Raw genomic sequence first — 21,589 nt, 5'->3', positions numbered from 1 at the left:
GTTACCATTATTCACGAGATAAGCGTTTCAGTGGGGAAAAAGATACGATGTAAAGAAAGGATATACACCGTGCTTTCCACCTTTCAAATAAAGTTATCCAATTATTTTTAATTCTACGAAGAAGAACAAAGACGCCAATAGGCAAAAAGACTTCGTTTTTCTCAAGTATTTCAAAATGAATGGGTAGGACGTTTTGTCCAACGACCAGCCAAGGCAGCAAAGATATCAATTAAACGCAAACATCTCTAAACCTTCCCCCCCCCCCACCTCCCCAAAAGAACTTCTAAACTCTCAAAATCGAGTATTTCTCTGAAACAAAATAAAACAAATAATTGAAAAAGCGCAACCATCGCTATCGTCGGGGTGTTGAGCGTCTCGCGTTACGCCACTGATCGCGAATCAGAGGGCAATGCATGTCGAGTTAGCGTACGTGAGCGAGTTCGACCACCCTAACATTCCTCCCTAACACAGTGTGGCTGTGATTAAAGTATAGGTGTGGTAGTGTCGGGCGTCGTTCGAATTAAACGGAGCAATACATCGTTCAACCACCCCTTCACTGGCAAGCGGGTGGAAACGACAACGTGTTAGTGACTCTGTGGGTGTACACGGGCACCGATTGCTGGTGGTAGGCAGGTAACACGAAGGTAAATCGGTGAAATGGCAGTGGTGGTGAACGATCGTGTCAGAGGGCAATGGATGAAGTTAGTCAGTCGGCGTTTGCTCGCGCCGCCACCACGATGGAAGTTCATCCATCGCGCTTACGTTTCGATCTTTCGTATGAATCGTAAACGGGTCGAGTGAGTAGCGATTTACTAACCGATTTATTATGCTTCGAATGTACGTTTTAAAATTATCGATAACGTTGATAATATTTAATACGATTGCTTCGTTAGTTTATTTTTTTTTTTTTTTTTTTTTTTGTTTGGTATATGGTAGAAAGCTAATGTAAAGTTATCGTAGAATGTAGCCTCAGAGGCGATTGCCAGCATCGGAATGTCAGGGTCCGAAAAACCGATCAGACCGATCAGACAATTGTCCTTGCAACCACCTGCGCCTCGTCGTCAACAAATTAGACGACAAAGATCCGCGGAAGATGACAAATCGTTGGAAATCTGCGCGAGTCCCTTCGCACGTGGCAAGCGTGGAACGAGCGGTAAATCCGGCTCTGAGAGACCTAAGGTATCCTCGATTTCTTTGACGATATTTCTTATTATTTGTTATTTTTATATTTGACATATTGTATTTATTATATTTTTTATACTGTACGACTGTAGTACGACGAATTGTAGATGAGCACTAGACCGTGAACTTTTATACAAATGTATATTTTTATGGATACGACTAAAGAAATATGAATACTCACATAGGAATTTGTTTTACCTATTAGAAATTACAAAGTATACTTTACTTTGGATGTAAAAGAATGCTTTGAGTATAAGAGAATATTTGGATACTAAAGAAATATGAATTCTTACATAGAAAGTTGTTTTACCTATTAGAGATTACAAAGTATATTTTATTTTGGATGTAAAAGAATACTTTGGATATAAGAGAATATTTGGATACTAAAGAAATATGAATACTCACATAGAAATTTGTTCTACCTATTAGAAATTACAAAGTGTACTTTACTTTGGATGTAGAAGAATACTTTGGGTATAAGAGAATATTTGAATACTAAAGAAATATGAATACTCACATAGAAATTTGTTTTACCTATTAGAAATTACAAAGTGTACTTTACTTTGGACGTAAAAGAATACTTTGGATATAAGAGAATATTTGGATACTAAAGAAATATGAATACTCACATAGAAATTTGTTCTACCTATTAGAAATTACAAAGTGTATTTTACTTTGGATGTAAAAGAATACTTTGGATATAAGAGAATATTTGGATACTAAAGAAATATAAATACTCACATAGAAATTTGTTCTACCTATTAGAAATTACAAAGTGTATTTTACTTTGGATGTAAAAGAATACTTTGGATATAAGAGAATATTTGGATACTAAAGAAATATAAATACTCACATAGAAATTTGTTCTACCTATTAGAAATTACAAAGTGTACTTTACTTTGGATGTAAAAGAATACTTTGAATATAAGAGAATATTTGGATACTAAAGAAATATGAATTCTTACATGGAAAGTTGTTTTACCTATTAGATATTATAAAGTATACTTTACTTTGAATATCTCTATTCTATATATTACACGCATGTATAATTTGCATAATTTGGATATTTTTATACGTTCTACAAAATTGAGCATTCTTTCGTCTTTGCATTTTCCATAGGTACATAAATACCTGTAGTCCCAGTGACTATATATCGAATTAGATTTGAGTGGAATTATTTAACTTTGGAGTAGACGCGATATTAATTTATACTTGAAATTCTAACAAACATCATTGATGGTCTATACGTCTTTTTAAAATACAAAGTTATAAATTAAAACGATGCATTTCGATATTAGGTAACTCGGTTCAAACCGTCGTAGATCGTCTACGACCCAATGATACTAACTGAGAATTAATTCTATGATAGTGGCCAACGAATTTCAGGTTCGCGTTGCCTGGAAGGAAAACCGCCAAAAGAATGACGAAGAACTTGGGCAAGTTGAAGTGGTGGCTCGTCAAATTTCTGGACGATCCAAATCGACCACCCGAAGGTCAAGGGATTTCGCGGGAATGGACAAACCAACGATCCTTTATTCGAGATTAGAACTGGCCGAGAGGCTGAGGCTTGCTTGGAAAAATCGCGAGAAGAATAAAGCCAACATTAACATTTTTCTTGCCCGTGAAACCGTGGATGAAAGATGCGAGTCTGAAATGTCCAATCATACTACGACCACTGTCCCATCATCTCCTATACGAGAAAACAACGAGGCTAAAATCGAAATACCTCTTAACGACTTTAAAATGCCGGACGAGAAAGAAGAAAAAGAAGAGGAGGAACTTATTACTAACAAATTAACGAGACTTTTATCAGAGAACGACGATACGATTACTTCGAGGAAAAGCGACAGAGAATTGTCGCTTCTGTCTCTACAATCCTCCACTGAAACGAAGCAGGTTCTAGAAGAAAGCAAGGTCTCTGTAAATATGAAGAATATGGAACGAGAAGAGGCTGACGCAGAAAAGGAACAATTGAACGAGGTATAATTGGATATTATCGTAGATCTAGGTTTTGTAAAGCTGATAGACAAAAAATATTATTCATATACTAATACGATACAAGTGGATTATCTTGTTTCAAGCAATTATTCCCTCGTTTTTTCCTCTATTGGGATTATTTTCTATTTCAAGGAAACATCGAGGGACTCGAACATCGACGATACCAATACGAAGAAAAAGTCGTCGGCAAGCATCGACTGTTCGCATTATCGCGTTGCAAACACAACGTTGCCGTCGATCAAAATCGAAAACTCGACCCTGGCAGTTGCGAAAGCGTCGAAGGAGGATTTTTCATCGGCGAAACAAAAGCGTGCGAGCTTTCATAGCGGTACCAACCGAGCCTTCCTCGACCCAATTAGATCGTCAACGGAGTTCAGATGGAATTCTATGTCGGATAAAAACGTACCGCACAAATCGTCGATCGATGATCGTACCGCTACGGAGAAAGATACTTCAGCCGGAGCGATCGTACAGAGCAAAGAGAACGTTACGAACAAAAGGGGCGCGTCGGAGGAAAACCCGATCGAGTTTCGCTGTGATTTGGTCAGCGAGAAGAACGTAACGCCAAAGATGGCTGCAAATAGTAAATTGATTCGCGTAAGTGAGAAAAACGCGCGGGTTAAAGCGACGATCGAAAGCAGAGACGCTTCGGTAGACGATAAGACAACGACGATCCAGAGAACAAACGAGGCGGATCGATTTAATTTGATTAAAAAGACTCCATCGACTAGCACCGTAACCGAGGACAAAGATAGTTCTACGATCGACAAAGCTACGTTTTCGAGAAATTCGTCGGATGTGAGATGCAGCTCGGTGAACGAGAGGAATCCACCTTCGAGGAAGACGATGGAAAACCAGAAGATCGATGGAAAATCGAGAAGGACCTGTTCTGCGCCTCCGCAGCGACGTTTCGAATCAACTTCGGGGAATAATCGCGTTCAGATTAACATAGTGATTGATTCATCGGGGAAGAACAAGAATCAGGGCGAGCAAGATGTGGAGTGTAAAGATAACGCGATAGAAAAAATAGATATGACTTTGACGAAGGTATATTTTATTTTCTTTTCTCAAATACACAACTTTTTCTAAGCGACACGTCGTGGTACTTTCCACGAAACGTGACATCATTGCGATAAAAGAGAGGCAAAACGGAGGTGATAAAAATTAGAAAAACTTTTTATCTTCATCATGAAAACCATTCCATTTGCGAAATTTTTGCAATATTTCTTCTATCATACGTGGATGCGATCGTTCAAGATACTTGATTTATTATTAAGTAAATTGTTCGATGCTCTCGAAGTTTCTTTCTTATACGATTAATACGAATTACGTAATTAACACGTTAGATATCGTCAAATCGAGCGGTGAGATCGGCGCCATCGAAGAGGCGATCCAGAAGCGCGAAAAGACGATTTTGGGGAGGAAGCAACTCGAAACACGAAGAAGATGGAAAATCACGGAATAAATCGGCTGGCCGTGTAAGGAATTCGATCGACTCCAGAACGATGGACATCGTTACAATGGTATCCCTTGTTAGCTCTGCAGACAGCGATAGCGATACCGAGAATTCACCCAGGGACGATAAGTTGATCGACGAGCTACGCAGCAAACTACCTACTACATCAATTATTAAAACTTCGATTAATTCGGCTTTGAATAGCACAGGCAAATCTATCAAATCAGGTAGATAGCGAACATTGAACGCTTTTTAGTTAAAAAAAAAAAAAGAAATGGTTTGCTCGAAATTAATCGATCACTCGAGGCTACTTGTCTCGCTGTGGACAATTTCATAAGTCGAGTTTATCTTCTAGTTCAGAATTTTATTTCTTCGGTAGCTGCTTTGCCGTAGATCACTCGTAGACTTTGTAGAAATACACACACGCATATATAAGAAGCCTGTCTTATCTTTTAACGGATCTTTTTAATTTTAAAATCATCTCTTCCAGTTTTTAGATAGTTAGAGCTTTGCATTTTAATTTACTCACAAATGTTATCTTCCTTATGATAGAAGATTTACGACAAAAGTGTATCGAGATATCTTTGATCCTAATATCATTGGCAACAAAATATCTTTGATTTCAATGTCATCGCTGGATTATAAATTTTTAATGGATTTATGGGAAATTTAAAATTGTAAAAATACATAGAATGCGCGTAGCACGCGAAAATATACAAAGTAGAGGTTTACAATGCTCGGTATACGAAAGAAATTTCTGCTTGTAAATTCGCAATCTAGTTATCAGTAACGATATCAAAAGATCTTGTAGAAAGACGAAAAAGACATTTTCTTTTGCCACTTCGTTATTCCGCAACATTTTGTACATAACTCGTATATTATATATATATATATATCGTTCTATAGCAGCTAATAAAAGCTGCAAAACATAAGTTTATCGATACAACGTGGCTTAACTGTTTTTCTTCAACATTTATCTAAACTTTATGAGATCACCCACATTGTGTTAAGCACGATTAGATTAACGCATTGAGACAAGTTGCGAATGACAATATCCTCGTGTTCGCGAAGGAATATCGTGCAAGAATTTAATAACACACGTGCGCGTGTAAGGACGACCGTGGAATGATAATTGAACGAGTTAATTAGAAGCGACGTAAGACACGCGAGCTGCGCATGCCGCGAATTATTTCGAAATGTCCATCTTCGTTTACCGGTCCTGTCTTCAAGTACAAAGAAAAGAACACGTACGAAAGAACGCGTTGTTAACTGTTTGTTCATTATCCGCACGAATCTCTACGAGATCTTCCGCAAACTTTTAAAGGTTCCCTCACACGGAAGATTCCCAGTCTCGTATATGGTCGAACGATACCGTTTTGAAAAGAACGTGTTGCAATAAAATTTCATTTTTTCGTTCGTAAAAAAATTGAAGAGCTCGCAACGAAAAGAACGAACGCTCGTGCCTGTACATACTTTTCCACAGAAGAGAAAGATACTCTTCTTGAAGCATCTTTAATATATTTGTACAATACGTTTCATTGTCTTTTTTTAAACAAAGTACTCATTATATTATACCACTGACACGAGTGTATTTGCAACCATATCGCAAAGAAATGATGTCTAATCAAATTATGAAGTCACGGATCTCATGTCAATGTTTACTTTCGTAGAAACGATCAATTTTCATTCGAAGATAAATCGAACGTGTCTTCGTATCATAGGTTATTCGTTGAAACGTCGGACGGATTTGACGAGGATACTTTTTTATTACTGCAAATTACTCGACTGTAAAGAAAAGAAACGACCAACGTGTCTAAAATAATAAATTCTCTCAAAGTTAATCCACGATGAACAGCACTTTGAAAATTACAAAGAAATTCTATGTATAGAATTCACCACGCTGTATTATCCACGTATAGTATCCACACACCGTACATAAAATACATATCGAACGAACGAATAGTAATAACGAAACATGAAATATCAATATCCTACGGATTTATTTATGTTATATATATATATAAAATATTTTTATACTTATTTCAAATTCTTAATCGTTTTACGTGAAGCTTAAAACTTTAACATGCCTTTAACACACTAGAAGAATACTAACGTACTTCAATTGATTTGTGAAAGTTCACTTTTACGTAAACGAAATTTACCAAATCTTCTACGTTTGCATACCGATTGTTTGCAGCTTGCACATACATTACCCTTAATCTCTAATCACGGGAAATTCTTCTTGCAAGAAATTTAAGGTACGAGCAGAGGTTAGAAATTCCTTAGGGTACGTTTCGCTCTCGAATCGTTCTAGCACTTGACTTGGTTCCTTTAATACGTATATCGTCGCTAATTAAAGGGAACTTCTATCGTGCAACGACATGAAACCCGTGAAGACAATAAGAGGATCGAACACGTTAAATCGACCAAACTTCTTCTCTATTACGCCACTGACCCTGAAGCGAAATATTCCATTGAAACTCGCCACGTAATCGGGTTTTAATAATTGCACTTCTATCGATGGCTGTTCGGTCAGGGTAAACGCCGATGCGATTTAACGATGAAACTTCTAAGAACGATTATTCGTAAAGTATGTATACGCTTTCGAAGATCGTGAGAAGTGTCGATGAATCAAAACGTCAACGATAGAAGACGCTTATCGAACCAATTAAAATGACTAGTATTATAATTTTTATTTTTATAATTACTAAATGCTTTTACTTATATAATTACTTAAATAATAATTACTTAACAATTACTTAAATGCTAAATATGCAAATGCTTTCCATGACATTATGTTTACCTTTATCGAGACAGAAACGTAATTACCAATTACTTTTGGTTTTTTTAATTACCCATTCGTATTGGTTTAATTCCATTGGTCTATTGGGTTGGCAACTAAGTGATTGCGGATTTTGTCATTAGATGGTATTGACAAAATACGCAATCACTTAGTTGCCAACTCAATAATTCTATATATATATATATATTATAGTTTAATATATAATATATGATATATACAGATATATATTATAAATAACGCATTTGGGTAGATAAAATCAAAATTTGGTGAGAAGAAGAAAGAGAAGTTCGAAGAACATTTGGACCAGCAATAAGAAAATAGATTGAAATATAAAGGAATTTTTTATATTTCTTCTACATGTAATATATAATTTTTTATTACGAAAAAAATTGAGCAATAAAAATGTTTTAAAGTCTTTCGCAATTTTCTTCTTCCAATCGTCTTTGAAACCGGAATATATCGTCGTGGAGTTGGTAAAAGACGATTGGTAACGAAACGGCATGAAGGAAAAAAATGGAGATGGAATACGATTCGTGGAAAAATATTGAATAGCTCATTTAGTCTCTGTAAAACCGAATCGATGACACGAGATATCGTTTGGCCCAGTTTTCGGTAAACGGCAAAGTGTTGCGAATACCAGCCCATTAAATCAGGTTACTTGGTAAACATACTTATCGTGACTATAAAATTCGGCTCGATATTACCTTGATTAAATTGAACAGACGAGAAAATCTTGGCAGTAGCCAAATAAAAACGCGATCGAACGAATTTATTCAAATGGAATCGATTAAATAAATACAATCATTACGAACATATCGTGACTATTGTCGTTCGTGAACAAATATAGTTTCGATTTATTCGAATAAAATTAGAAAACTATCTTCTGTATGTACAGGTATTTAAACATTAACGTTGCCTCGATGCTAGCTTAAACGGCTAGTTTAAATAGCATTTGAAATATTTTAAATATCTTTAGAAACAGAATAAAAATAAATAGAAACTTTTTATATAGATCTCTTTCAAAATAGCTTAGATATTATTTACATGTGTGTTTAAACTAGATGAAATCTGCAAAATTTTCGTATCATCAAGAATGAGATCATCAACAAAATCGAAGTCGTTGCTCAGTTTCCTTTCAGAATTCCTTCGACGAGGATGCTTCATCGAAAGAGCAGCAACTGTCGTCGGGGGAGGAGAAAAAAACGACACCACCGAGGCTGGCGATCGTTAAACAACGTGGAAACGGAACGACTTCGTCGAGCGAGGAAACAATGTCCTGGAGAACGGACGTTACCGGCGGTTTAGCTCTGCCTATTCTGGCATTGATTCACGACGTCGAGGAACCGCTCGACGTCCCGTTGACTGATCGTGAAAAGAGATGCCTGGCCGTGCCTATTGGTGATCTACACGATAAAAAACGGAAATTACTAAAAACTCGTAGCACGCCATCACGATCGTGAGTATAAAAAACAAATAGAATTTCATGATTCTTTAATAGCACCTTGGCGAAGAGCATAATACAAATCGTATAAACTGTATCGTGTAAAATTAGGTCGATAGTTTTTTAAATGAAATACGTACATGCAATTTGCTAAATATCACAAAATGACAAAATTTTTTGTTAAAAAATTGCCTGGTTCGATGAACAAAGTTTAATAAAATATCTGAATCTGTAAAAGGATATATCGCAACAAGCAGTTCTAAAATTTCTCTAAAATTCTTTAACCTATCTCTTTTTCATAATTATGATTTATTTTATATGTTTACATGCATGTACATATAATTTACGCGATTATAGCTTTCATCAAGGAAAAAGGTTTTCAATTAATGAAATAACGAGTATTCGTCTTCGAACGTTATCAGACTCGTTTTCTCATTACTAAGGAATTGGCTACATTTTAAGGAGAACGAAAATAAATCGCACGAATATACTCGCTTATCTTATCACACGTGCTATGCAATTAAAAAGTCTTTGCATATTATTGCATATTCGATATCATCAACACGCTTTTGCATATCCAATATATTAGATAATGTAACAAAAGTTTTCTAAACAAGAAATGAAGAATTTTCAAAAATGTAACAAGTATTATTATTATATTATATAAGTGTGTCAAGTTTACGTAACAAGAAAATGATTTGTAACGACATATTTCTTTACCCAATTTTATTGTGACATGCATTCATGAGGGGAATTTAATCGCGACATCTGATACGATAGCAATTTTTATTCCGACAATGCTTGAACATCGCGGCACGATTCCGATCATTTGAGAATTTATACGATATCGATGAAAGAGAGAAATGGAACGATAAGAGGCCTACCATAATCGATATAGAAAGGATAGCGAACGAGCTGTATTAATAGTTCTTATAATACGTTTCCTCTTTATTCGAGGGTAACAAAATCACGTGAACGATAGATTTCTCGATGAGTTTGCTAAAATATCCAACAGACGTACATTTCACTTTAATATCTGTTTCCTTCCTTCCTTTCACAATCTTTCTATCGGGTTGAGTAATAAGTACGTTCGTAATAAGTTTCTCACTAGCTTATACATATATATATTTCGATGAATATTACGAAAATCGTGTAAAGAATGTATCTCGAGCAATATATAAAAAGTGTACTCGTAAATTTATGGAGAAATAGAATAGATAAGTTACTCTTTGATTATACAGGGTAAAACAAAAAAAGTTAATTTTAGAGTAGATAGTAACTTTTAGAGTACATAGTACTTACCAAATGATAAAAGTTCATCCTAATAAAGACGTTATAAACATCTTTGCGCTTTGGTTGAAGTGAATAACTTTCCCATTTTATACGAAAGTAATAACACTTGATGTTTTTCTTTAAAAGTGAATAAATTTATTATTCCTAATATAATTTCACCATTACCGAAAAAGATGGGTCATGTCTGTCACAGAGCAACATACATTAGAATAAATTGTTTTACAGTGGAATGGAGAGACAAACGACATCTCTAAAAATAAAAATGCACGAGTCGCCGAGGTTAATCCCACAGAAAATGGAGATTCCCGCGCGACAAATTAATACATCCATAAATAATTCCACCGCGAATGTAAGGCAAATATTTCATTGCGTTACGTACAATGGACTTATTTTTAATTATTAAGAAGCAATTTATAAAAGTTGCAGGTAAAATCTGCACTCACACCACCTCCAAAGGAAACTCTTCAACATGTGCAATCTATGTCTACAGAACCACACTTTCAAACCAATAAAGAGAAAGAATGTTGGCATCTTTATAAGAAAATGTGCGACAAAGGCGTTTGCGTTTCTTTTGATACGGTTTTAAGGTTTGAATGTGAACAATTTTAAATAATGTAAATAAAATGTTCTTCTACGTGCTGTAATATTAAAAATATAATATTATAATAATAGTTTGATGTTTTGGCATTGATTTGTGTTTGCTTAAAATATTGTACACAGATAATTACAATGATTTAATTAATTTCTGGTATCGGCCTAGATTTCTTTTAAACATTGTGCACGGAATTATTGTAATTAGAATAAATTAATTAATTTTATTAAGAAAGAAATTATTTTTCAGGGGTATGCTTACACCAACGGAATATCGATTAAGACAGAAAAAAGTTTCACAAAATTTGTAACAGCATCATCGATAGCAAGATTCTTTTTTTATAAACTGTTGTAGTACTTTTGTATGAAATCGCCTAACTATTTATTATTTTTATCTAAAACATGGATCTAAGAAAAGTAGCATTGATACACGTTAAAACAAGACGATCAAAATCGTATAGCGATCTGACCTCGTAGTTGATAATATACTGTATTTTTAGAGTTTAGATACGAGTCGAACAAAGTGTAATTAAATTACATCTTGTAAATTTACGAGAGATATTCACCTATCTAACAAATAAAATGTTTGAATTGGTTCTGTTGAATTTTAGATGTATATGCATATCAACTGCCTATTTTTTAGAGTATTTATTGATATATATAAATACACAACAGTGTTTCAGGAAATAAATTAAAATGAAAAAAAGAGATTTATGAAGCGAAGTTAAAGATTACAAATATAGTAAAAAGTCACGTCACTGCTATTGATTATTATAGGAATTAAAATACATAAGAACTCACAAACTCAAAACAAAGTTGATTATTTTGTATAATATTTATAACTTGTTTCTTTGTATGAAAATGTATAGCTCAATAAAATGTATAGATAAATTATCTTAATCATTTAAAACGAAGTTAATTCTTAGACTCCTGTATTGAATGTTTTGTACCATATTTATAATTTGTTCCTTTATATAATAATATATAAATCAATAAAGTACTTAAATCGTTGTACAGTAACATATTTTTCGTGTAATCATCTTCATAAACACGTAAAAAATAAAATTCGTAAATATCTGCAACTTCACTTCTAATGATAATAAAAATCGCATATTTTTCTGCTATTCTGATGAAAATAAACCAATCAAAATTTAATTAATAACGACATCAATGAAAAATATATATTTTTTTTAACTAATCTTGCATATTTCTAGGGACTTAAAATATTAAGGTACGTTACTGTTTTATGCGTTTTACCACACAACTGTCAAATTGACAAAATCAGTTAGCGTTTTATAAAGTATGTACGCGAAATCACATGTGGGTGGTTGAAGGGAAACCAATAGCAGGATGACCTGCACTCGTAATGTTCATTTATTGCCATGACATATACGATTAATGATGTCTCTACCGCTTGGGAGCAAGGTTAATGTCGATTACAAAGCACGACTAGAACACAAGTTATACCTGGTATGTCATAATGAATGAAGGTTAATCATTTCATATAATAAGTAACCTTGATTCTGTAGCTAACTTTTGATATATACATGATAATCCTAATATAATATAATATTATATTGTTTCTAATATGCTATTATTTTTCAATGACACATACAAATAAGAAAACCACTAGAATTTAATATACTTCTTGTTTATTTAATATTGATTTAGTTATTTTATTAATGAAAAATGTTCAATTTCTTCTAATAATAAGAACAAAATATTAATAATATTTAATATTTAACTAAAATATTGCTAATTATATCACGGATGTTATTATTATTTAATAGGCTAGAGAAAACCCAGAACCAATATTCGATGTGTCTGAATGTGCTTTAAAACATGTACCCTCTGGTATTTATTCACTGTGTAGAGTATTCAGAAAGAAGGTGCTATGGATGTATAGTAACAAGCTGACTTCACTTTCGGGTGGAGGTGCCTTAAGCGATTTATCATTACTCGTTGTATTAGATATTCGTGATAATGAATTTACTCATTTACCATCAGACATAATGTGTCTTGCTTCTCTCAAGGTATTATTGAAGTCGAATAAATGAAATTATTTGAGATTTCTAAATTATTTTTTAATTGTATATATTCCAGGAACTCTATTTACAAGACAACAATATTCGAAAACTGCCAAACGAAATAGTACATTTAAGTAAATTAAACATTTTGAATGTGGCAAAAAACAAATTGAAACAATTGCCAGAAGCAATGGGAAATTTAAAGCAGCTTAGCATGTTAGATATTAGTCATAATAAACTTCATAAACTCCCTAAATCTTTGGGTTATGCACAACAATTAGCAGAGTTAAATATTGATGGGTTAAACTTATTGTATCCACCTCAAGATATTTTAAATGGAGGCACAAAAGTAATTATAGCATTTCTAGCAAATGAAAGTGGCATTAAATATTCACCAGAAGAGCCTGATTTTGAAACAGATATATCAAGAAATATAAGTTTTGAAGATATGCAAGGGGTATATCAGAATAAAAATAATGATGTACAGGTATTATATAATGTAGGATTATGAACTTTGATGTTGCACTTACACAGCGTGTCTTAAATGTTTTGATTTTTACTTTTAGGCTGCATTACAGAAGCTAGAAAAAATGAAGGCATGTGGATGCTTCTTTTATTTTAGTATGCTTTCAAATATATCTTGCACATTTGCTACTGTTTATTGTGAGACTTAATTTTTATTTATGAAATACTTATTATATGTTCATAAAAGTAAAAATTTATATGTTTGTATTGTAATATTTCTAAACTATGCTTGATTCTGCTTATTTTTAATTCTGATTATTTTGAAGCAGCTGTTTCTATAATATTTTAGTAAATAAAAAAAATAATTTGCAATTTGAAGATTTATTTTGTCTTGCAGGAGCATCGCCAAAATGCATTATTAGAAGTTGAAAAGAACATCAAGCAACAACAAGAATATGAAATGGAGATGCAGACAATGTTAAAAAAACACAGAAAGAAGGTAACTAGAATTAGAATTACTTGTTTACAATTAATGCTTTTAATATATTGCATTAAAATATCTCTATTTCTAGCTTTTGCAAGATCTTGCTTTACAGCAAACTCAGTTACAACACGAATTACAAAAAGTACAACAAGAAAGAGATTCTAACAGAGCACGCTTACTTTCTTATATTTATAATGGTATAGATAAAATATTTCTGTATTATATTTATTTTATTCAAAAATATAAAGAAGTATCTCTTAATGAAATTGAAAAAAATTCTTTTTCAAAATTACAACTGCTAACGTATCAATAATTTCCTTTAGCTGAAAAAGAAGCAGATAATGTTATTAAAGAATTTTTAAGAAACAGCGAAGAAGAAAGGCAAACTCAAGCTGAATTATTAGAAAAGGAAAAACAAGAAGAGATGCAACTATTATCTTCTTGTCATACAGAACAATTTATGTTCCGTACAAAGGATACTCTTCGTTAGTATTAAATATTTAGAACAATATGTAACTAATTATATAATTGTAATCTTATATTTATGTATATGATTTTAATAGTTTCTATGGAGAAATTACTTGAAGAAGAACTTCACAGAACTAGAAAGTTAGAAGAACATAGTAAATATAGAGATTGTGCTGCACAATCTTTACTCACACTGTTAGTAACATACTAATAATATTTTACATAAAAGTAAAAATACGTTTAACGTTTAATAAATATTTCAGAGAAGTAAGGAATAATGATCATTTAGCACAAATAATGCAAGATCAAGCGGAAAAAAGACAAGATTTAATTGACACATTAAGACAAGATGAAGTTTTGCAAAAGGCTGCTGTTGCAGCACTATTAGAACGTAGCGATGCACGTTGTTGGAGTATCGTGCAACAAGTCAATTTGGTACAATCGCAATTAGCTGCACTTACGAACATTGAACTAGAGAGGCGAAAATTAGAAATTAACCAGCAACTTGTATGTAGTATTCATAACTATTTAATTTTTTTTACATACACTTAGATTTCTATACTATGAAGATATTTTATTATTTTATTAAATAGAATGAAATAGCTGAAAAAAGAGTAGCCTTGAGTGCTATTCTAATGAACTTATTAGAACAGCAGAAAAGCAGAAGAGATCAGCTTCTGGAAACAATTAATAGCATAGAACAACAACGTTGTATTACTGTAAGTATAGGTTTATATGTTATTGTTTTTCTTATTATAATTTCTATAAAATTATTATTCTATCTTTTAAGAATTCTAGAAGACAAAGTCAATTTTGGTTAATGCAATATCAGTCTTTAATGGAAACACGTCCTCAGGGTTTATTAGAGATGTTAGAGCCAACGTTAGTGCGACATGTTGCAATAGCGGGTGCATTACATTGTTTGCCATTTCTAGCTTCTTTGCCATCATTACTTCCAGATCTTAGTGATGAACAATTGAAAGCTGTATGTGAAGTATTAATTCATTTTTACCATTTGTTATCATTCAATTCACAAGTTATAACACATTTCATATTCTAGATTGGAATACACTGTGAAAATGATCGCACTGCTATAAAACTTGCAGTTGAAAATTACTTGGCAGAATTAAAACTCAACGAATTTAGAACACCCATAATACCTTCTGCACCATCAGAAGAAGCTTGTACAAGTTCTAATTATCAAGAATACAATGATACTCAGAGCATCAATACTGCCGAATGTGTAATTTGCCTTGATTTACAAGTAAGCAAAATGTTTATTCTATTTAAAAATTTTTCGCAATAAAATTCACAATATAATTTTTATGATTTCATTTTTCTTATAGTGTGAAGTAATTTTTCTACCATGTGGGCACCTTTGTTGCTGTTCAGGTTGTGCAAATATGATTTCGTCAAATTGTCCAATGTGTAGAAGTGTGATAGATCATAAAATTCACATTGTAAAGCCTTAAAATTTGAATATTTTTTGTAAACATTTCCATTTAGATATTATTTGTTTATTAATTTAAAAGTATATCAACAAATTACTATCTAAAATTTTATATGGAAGAATGTAATAACGTATATAATACGTATTATATATAATACGTATGTAATACTTTAAATATTTCCATCTACAAAAAATAATATCTCATAAAGCTATAAAATTTATCCAATAAATTTTTTTTAATTATATATCTCTTCCAGTTAGTAATTTACTCTAATGTTATAGTTTTAGTCTTTTGTTAAATTACGATTATTATTGAAATAGAATTTTAGGCAACAAAATTCAGTTATGTATATGAACTGTTTGATATAATATCATATAGATCATGTATAATAATTATATTTAAGACAGATTAAAATTATCTAACTTTTTTATCATTATCTACAATAAAAATAAGAAAATATTTTAAATATTTGAAAATAAAGAAATAGAATGAGTTGCATTTATTAACACTTGACTACAAATGTCAACTTTTATATAAAATCATCACTGACATATTTGTACATACAATAGCCTTACGAGTACTGTGAAAATCATAATTTTAATCTATTATGGTGGTTGAGAGTTAATAATGCAAAAATACCAAAAATAATAAACAAGCTTTTATAAATGATAATTTATATAAGAAAACTTTTTTATAAAATCTCATTTCTTAAGTGCAGTATCTTAAAAGCATTCATTAATAAAATATTGACATTTTACCAATGTATATATGCTCTTTAAACAAATATTGTTAAGCTTAAAAAGTCATGAATAAAAAACGTTAAAAAAGACAATTTGTTTTGAAGTTTTAGAAAATTTGAAGGAAATTTGAATTAACAACTTTTTATACTAATATATTTTACCTTTTATTATAGAATAATAAATAGAAACATTTAACATGTTTGGTAGACTTATACAATAATTGTGTAAAATATATACTTATTTTTATCATAACTTATTTGCTTAATACATATCAAAAAACCATAACTTCTCTTCCTCCATCCTCCTCTTCTATAATATCATCTTCATCCTTTTTCTGTTGTTTTTTTTTAGATGTTGCATCTTTTTTTTCTTTTTGTGCTTTACGGAAATTCTCTAATGATTCTTGCAGTGGGTCAACAAACTGCTCAAACTCAATATCATTCATTGCTTGAATAACATCCTGACCGCTTATTGTTTTACGATTTCCTTTCTTAGCTATTATGTTTGCAGATGATGTCAAATACAATATAAAAATTGAAGATGCTTTTGCCACTGCAGTTCTAGCATCTTTAGCAATTGTAACTCCTTCTGGTAATGCTTCTTTTATAATTCTTGTTACAACTGCATTTGGTAAATTAAGATCTTCAAGCCTTTCTGCCATCTGATGTTTTTATTTAAATATTCTATATAAACATAATATTTTGGGGGGTGTAGTAGAATATTAAAAAAGATAAAAATCTTAATTGTTTATAATATACTACGTTATGCTTTAAGGTTATGATGCAGTATGAACGAAAAATATTAAATAAAATACAATAAAAATTACGAATTAAATTACCTTGTTTTAAAGATGTTACCACAATCAAGTTATCTTTTAATTAACTTATACTAAAATTATATCGGAATAAAACACAGTTTCTTCTTATTTCCCGCCAATGTGTCAATTGCACATATATTCAAAATGAATATTGAAAATAACACATATAAGGAAAAGAAGGATAAGATGTCACAGGCATATGAAATTTTCCAACATTTGTACTATTAGATTTAAATAAATAATGTTAACAATCATGCTTCTGTTCTCAAGTGGTATGAGTACGTGGTGTAGTGTATAACACAAACATCAGGTCAAGATTAAAATTCACACCGCCATCTATATAAAATAAATGGCGCAATTTCGAAAGTTACAAGCCATATAGTATTATTTATTTGAATGTTACGTTAAAAGAAAAATGATCTATGCTGTGTGAGGTTTCACCAATTTTTACCAAAGATAATAGTTATTAAAATATAACAGTCACGTATATTTTATTTTATAAATATAAAACCATATTGATAAAAAATCTTTGTAAACAAATGTTTCAAATAATAATGTTTTCGCTATAATTTTCAATCATGGTATTGATAAAGTTGGAAATGATATGAAAATGGTAAGACTCCAATAGCTCCCAAAATTTTGTCACATACAATCGTAGAATGACATATACAGTTTAGTTGCCAGATAAAATCCCTCACGAGAGATAACATGACGTTACATTACCTCCACTGGCACCCTACAGCTATTTCGCATGTGTCACGTGATATGAATTTCGTCCAATGACAATTATTATTCGTTTCCCCACCTCCATTTGTCTACAGTATGAGTCACAACGTCACTAGTCCACTAATTATACTACTTTCACCACTACCATTAGATCTTCTCCCTTTTTTCCCTCGATCTAGTAAGTAGCAACTAACAACCCTGAAACTGACAAACTAGTCTAACAATATTTAGTTCGTATCACGGTCGTATGTCGCATGTATCGTGGTCCGTAGTCCGTGGTTTGTATAAAGCGGAGAATCTGTCGTCTGTACGGTGGTTTGACAAGAGCCATTCGGTACCAAAATTAATTCCGAAACTGACAGTTTCATCACTGCAATCACCAACTACAACGAAAATCGAAACAAGGCACCATTCGGAGAAAAATGTCAAAAATCGAAGAAGGAAATGCTCATATACGACAAGCTGAGAAAAGGTATTGTTAATATAAAAGATACTGTCAATGCAGAATTGCGAGTAATTATGCCAACAATTAATCTGACTTTCGTCAATTTTTTTTGCATGAAATCGATAATACGTACTTTTTCATAGTGTAAAAATAATTTCATTTTTATTGATCCACTTATTCAAATACGGGAAATCTATGTTATAGCTTAAAAACATCACTGTTAAAATGGAGACCTGATTTCGAAGTTGCGGCCGACGAATATACAAGTGCAGGTAAAATATATACATAGAAATCATTGACATAACAATATCACACAATTAATAATCATGTTTTCTGTTATTTATTTTAGCAACTTGCTTTAAAATAGCGAAATCTTATCAACAATGTAAAGAATGCTTAATGAAAGCTGCTGATTGTTATAAAGAAAATAGATCGTATCCTTTTAAATTGATACAGTTTTTATATATATTGGGATAGAGTATGATTTTAAGTTTCTTTTATACAATTTAGAAGCAATTTTATTCTTTAACATTAATTCTACAAAAGATGGTTTCATGCTGCAAAGTAAGTTCTTTAGATCCTTAATAATATATTATGAGAAATATTATCATTTGCTATAATATATTCAATTGTAGGAGTATTGAACATGCTGTATTAATTTGCAAAGAAATGGGAAATCTTGCAGAAGCACCAAAACTAGCACATAGTGCTTGTTCTTTGTATCAAATGCATGGGTCACCTGACGCAGGTGCAGCTGTACTTGATAAAGCAGGCAAAATGATAGAGGCCACTCAACCACAAGAAGCACTAGAATTATTTAAACGAGCTGCTAATATTGTTATGGTTAGATATAATTTACTTTTGTAATTAGTGATAATGTTATTGAAAGTCATATAATATGTACTTTTCAATGAAGGCTGAAGATAGTCCACGTCAGGCTGCAGAATACATGAGCAAAGTGGCAAGATTATTAGTAAAACTACAAATGTATGATGAAGCAGCAGATGCAATTCGGAGAGAAATTGGAATGCATCAACAGATAGATCATGCACCCTCTGTTGGTAGATTAACAGTAGCATTAGTGTTAGTACAGTTAGCTCGAGCTGATCAGGTAGCAGCTGAGAAAGCTTTCAAAGAATGGGGAAACTACTGTGAAGCTCCTGAGGTTTGAACCATTTAAAAATTTAAGACTTTGTAACTAAAAACATTACATTTATCTTCATTTGTTCTTACTTATCATCAGGTTAATACATTAGAAATGTTACTACAAGCATATGATAATGAAGATGCAGATGCTGCAAGAGCAGCATTAAATAATCCTTTCATTAAACACATGGATGTTGAATATGCTAAACTCGCTAGAAGTATACCTCTACCACAGCAACAATATGCAATACCTCCTCCAGGAGTAAGAGCAAATGCAGCAGAATCATATACATCTCCTAATGCCTCAAAATTGGTGGAAGAAACTACTAGTGAAGTTCAAGTAAGCAATAAATTTGTTTATTTAATAAAACTATATATATAATATAATTATATAATAAAACTACATGTAAAAAGACTTATAAAAATTTTCTTCAATTTATATCACTTATATCACTTCAGAACATGAGTATTAAAGAATCTAAAGATACTACCACAACGTCATCTGAAGATACTATTGAGAAAGAAGAGGCACAAGCAGCACCTTCGAAAAACAAAGGAAATGAAGAAGAAGATGACGAAGAATATGAAGGATTATGTTGATTGCATATTATTATTATTAAGGTTAACTATTTATATCTTGAAGTATAAACAAATTTTATTTTGTAAAAGATATTATATTGTGTTAATCTAGATATATATATATATATATATTTAATGCCTAAAAATATTCTTTACAGGAATACTAATCATACACACACACACACAACACAACACACACACACACACACACACACACACACACACACACACACACACAAACCTTAAATCTTGTTAAATTCTTTAATGCACTTTTACTAAGCATTATTTAATGGTTAGTAAAACTTTAGTAAAAAATATTTCGAAAAATATTCCTAAAAATACTTTCGGAAATACATTGTTTAGAAGGAAATGTTTCTTATTTAAAATAACAGTTACATAAAATATCTTAGATATAATTCCTTATACATGCTGCAAGGAATCCTATGACAAGAAGTAAATATGTAATATATATGCATTTATGTTGAATATAACAATGTTTAAGAATATAATCTTTAAAAAATGCTTCATAAGTATTATATTTTTTTTGTTCTTGTAGAATATATTCCGATGATTGCAGATCTTGTCAATAAAGATGTATAAACACAAATATATTTTAATAATCTAATTTCATGTTTACGAACTGTAAAAATATATATAGAAAAATAAATTGTTACTGCGAACGCTTAAATACGTGTTGATTCTCTTGATATTGCGTACAAGTTAAAAGAAATGAGGTTATGAATAAATTGAACTCTCTATACATGTATACTCACAAATTTTGTCTTCCAAAATCACAGACTATCTTTTTCTATGGCATGTCCTCAAAAAGATAAGAGATTTTAACACAATACTTTTCACTTATTCACAAAATTTTAAATACAACTTTTCACTTGTCGGTTTTGAAAGATTGCCGCGAAATGACGCATCAACTACTCAAAAACATAAATCACTAAGGATAGACAAATTAAAAAGAAACTTACATATACGTGATTATCTAAAAGTGTTTCATATATAAATACATAGTAAAAAAATTATTTATATTATTAACTAAACAAAACGATAGTTTTTAATGTATTAAAATTTTATAGTTGGAAATTCACGCATTTTTTTTCACTTGTTTCGCTAATTCAAGTTACTTTAGAAATATAGTATGTACAATTTTCTCAACTTATTTCTGTAACAAATTAAAAACTAAAATTGCACAATTTATTATGTAATTACAAACAAATTATAATAAATCTCATATTGTACTGAAACTAAAATTGAATTCAAATATAACAACAAATGTCAAGTTTATACAACACAATATTTTCAAAAAATTAGCGCGAAACAAGTCTGCGCAAGCTTCAATCTGTGGATATAGATGAGCAAATATCATCGTGTAATAAAACGCTTTTAAATAAACAAGAAACATGAAACTCCTATATATTGTTACGAAACTAAATAAATAATATAATCAAATATTAAATTTTACTAT

At 31.5% G+C, this 21,589-nt stretch overlaps 4 protein-coding genes across 9 annotated transcripts; 3 read left to right on the top strand and 1 right to left on the bottom strand.

Moving 5' to 3' along the window:
- Positions 1 to 289: 289 nt before the first annotated feature.
- LOC117210250 lies at positions 290 to 11,674 on the top strand. 4 transcript variants are annotated; one of them, XM_033453071.1, is made up of 9 exons: positions 290 to 797; positions 961 to 1,179; positions 2,569 to 3,162; positions 3,313 to 4,227; positions 4,527 to 4,863; positions 8,568 to 8,895; positions 10,399 to 10,522; positions 10,600 to 10,760; positions 11,015 to 11,674. In XM_033453071.1, the coding sequence occupies exons 2-9, from the start codon at positions 994 to 996 to the stop codon at positions 11,073 to 11,075; spliced, it is 2,706 nt and encodes a 901-aa protein (XP_033308962.1). In that variant the 5' UTR covers positions 290 to 797; positions 961 to 993; the 3' UTR covers positions 11,076 to 11,674. The 4 variants fall into 4 exon arrangements, with proteins under 4 accessions (XP_033308962.1, XP_033308963.1, XP_033308960.1 ...); XM_033453072.1 differs by having other exon boundaries at positions 10,594 to 10,768; XM_033453069.1 differs by having other exon boundaries at positions 10,594 to 10,760; positions 11,015 to 11,075.
- A 349-nt stretch (positions 11,675 to 12,023) lies between these two features.
- Positions 12,024 to 15,682, top strand: LOC117210251 (E3 ubiquitin-protein ligase LRSAM1-like). 2 transcript variants are annotated; one of them, XM_033453073.1, is made up of 13 exons: positions 12,024 to 12,234; positions 12,555 to 12,797; positions 12,868 to 13,278; positions 13,358 to 13,387; positions 13,654 to 13,755; positions 13,829 to 13,937; positions 14,064 to 14,225; positions 14,304 to 14,403; positions 14,472 to 14,715; positions 14,802 to 14,927; positions 14,999 to 15,193; positions 15,269 to 15,472; positions 15,555 to 15,682. In XM_033453073.1, the coding sequence occupies exons 1-13, from the start codon at positions 12,163 to 12,165 to the stop codon at positions 15,678 to 15,680; spliced, it is 2,124 nt and encodes a 707-aa protein (XP_033308964.1). In that variant the 5' UTR covers positions 12,024 to 12,162; the 3' UTR covers positions 15,681 to 15,682. The 2 variants fall into 2 exon arrangements, with proteins under 2 accessions (XP_033308964.1, XP_033308965.1); XM_033453074.1 differs by lacking the exon at positions 13,358 to 13,387 and having other exon boundaries at positions 12,033 to 12,234.
- An 856-nt stretch (positions 15,683 to 16,538) lies between these two features.
- On the bottom strand, positions 16,539 to 21,052 carry LOC117210255 (DNA polymerase epsilon subunit 3). Of its 2 annotated transcripts, none has more exons than XM_033453081.1 (2): positions 20,886 to 21,052; positions 16,539 to 17,082 (listed from the first exon to the last, which is right to left on the bottom strand). In XM_033453081.1, exon 2 carries the CDS (start codon positions 17,058 to 17,060, stop codon positions 16,671 to 16,673), a length of 390 nt encoding a protein of 129 aa, XP_033308972.1. In that variant the 5' UTR covers positions 17,061 to 17,082; positions 20,886 to 21,052; the 3' UTR covers positions 16,539 to 16,670. The 2 variants fall into 2 exon arrangements, with proteins under 2 accessions (XP_033308972.1, XP_033308971.1); XM_033453080.1 differs by lacking the exon at positions 20,886 to 21,052 and adding an exon at positions 17,238 to 17,526.
- On the top strand, positions 18,104 to 20,236 carry LOC117210252 (gamma-soluble NSF attachment protein-like). The gene is made up of 8 exons (XM_033453075.1): positions 18,104 to 18,414; positions 18,592 to 18,659; positions 18,737 to 18,821; positions 18,934 to 18,951; positions 19,023 to 19,230; positions 19,304 to 19,552; positions 19,631 to 19,873; positions 19,993 to 20,236. The coding sequence occupies exons 1-8, from the start codon at positions 18,365 to 18,367 to the stop codon at positions 20,131 to 20,133; spliced, it is 1,062 nt and encodes a 353-aa protein (XP_033308966.1). The 5' UTR covers positions 18,104 to 18,364; the 3' UTR covers positions 20,134 to 20,236.
- Positions 21,053 to 21,589: the final 537 nt, after the last annotated feature.

The sequence above is a fragment of the Bombus bifarius genome, unplaced genomic scaffold (genome assembly GCF_011952205.1).
Source record: "Bombus bifarius isolate JDL3187 unplaced genomic scaffold, Bbif_JDL3187 scf7180000008199, whole genome shotgun sequence".
NCBI lineage: Eukaryota > Metazoa > Arthropoda > Insecta > Hymenoptera > Apidae > Bombus > Bombus bifarius.
The sequence above is the reverse complement of the archived record's forward strand: the minus strand, read 5'-3'. Positions and strand labels throughout refer to the sequence as shown.

Coding starts and splice junctions, on each gene's coding strand:
- LOC117210250 (XM_033453068.1), top strand. CDS start 994: ATGTCAGGGTCCGAAAAACCGATCAGACCGATCAGACAATTGTCCTTG. Junction 1,180..2,568: donor CCGGCTCTGAGAGACCTAAG/GTATCCTCGATT, acceptor AACGAATTTCAG/GTTCGCGTTGCCTGGAAGGA. Junction 4,864..8,567: donor AGGCAAATCTATCAAATCAG/GTAGATAGCGAA, acceptor GTCGTTGCTCAG/TTTCCTTTCAGAATTCCTTC.
- LOC117210251 (XM_033453073.1), top strand. CDS start 12,163: ATGATGTCTCTACCGCTTGGGAGCAAGGTTAATGTCGATTACAAAGCA. Junction 12,235..12,554: donor TAGAACACAAGTTATACCTG/GTATGTCATAAT, acceptor ATTATTTAATAG/GCTAGAGAAAACCCAGAACC. Junction 13,756..13,828: donor TAAAAAAACACAGAAAGAAG/GTAACTAGAATT, acceptor CTCTATTTCTAG/CTTTTGCAAGATCTTGCTTT.
- LOC117210255 (XM_033453081.1), bottom strand. CDS start 17,060: ATGGCAGAAAGGCTTGAAGATCTTAATTTACCAAATGCAGTTGTAACA.
- LOC117210252 (XM_033453075.1), top strand. CDS start 18,365: ATGTCAAAAATCGAAGAAGGAAATGCTCATATACGACAAGCTGAGAAA. Junction 18,415..18,591: donor ATACGACAAGCTGAGAAAAG/GTATTGTTAATA, acceptor TCTATGTTATAG/CTTAAAAACATCACTGTTAA. Junction 19,874..19,992: donor AAACTACTAGTGAAGTTCAA/GTAAGCAATAAA, acceptor ATATCACTTCAG/AACATGAGTATTAAAGAATC.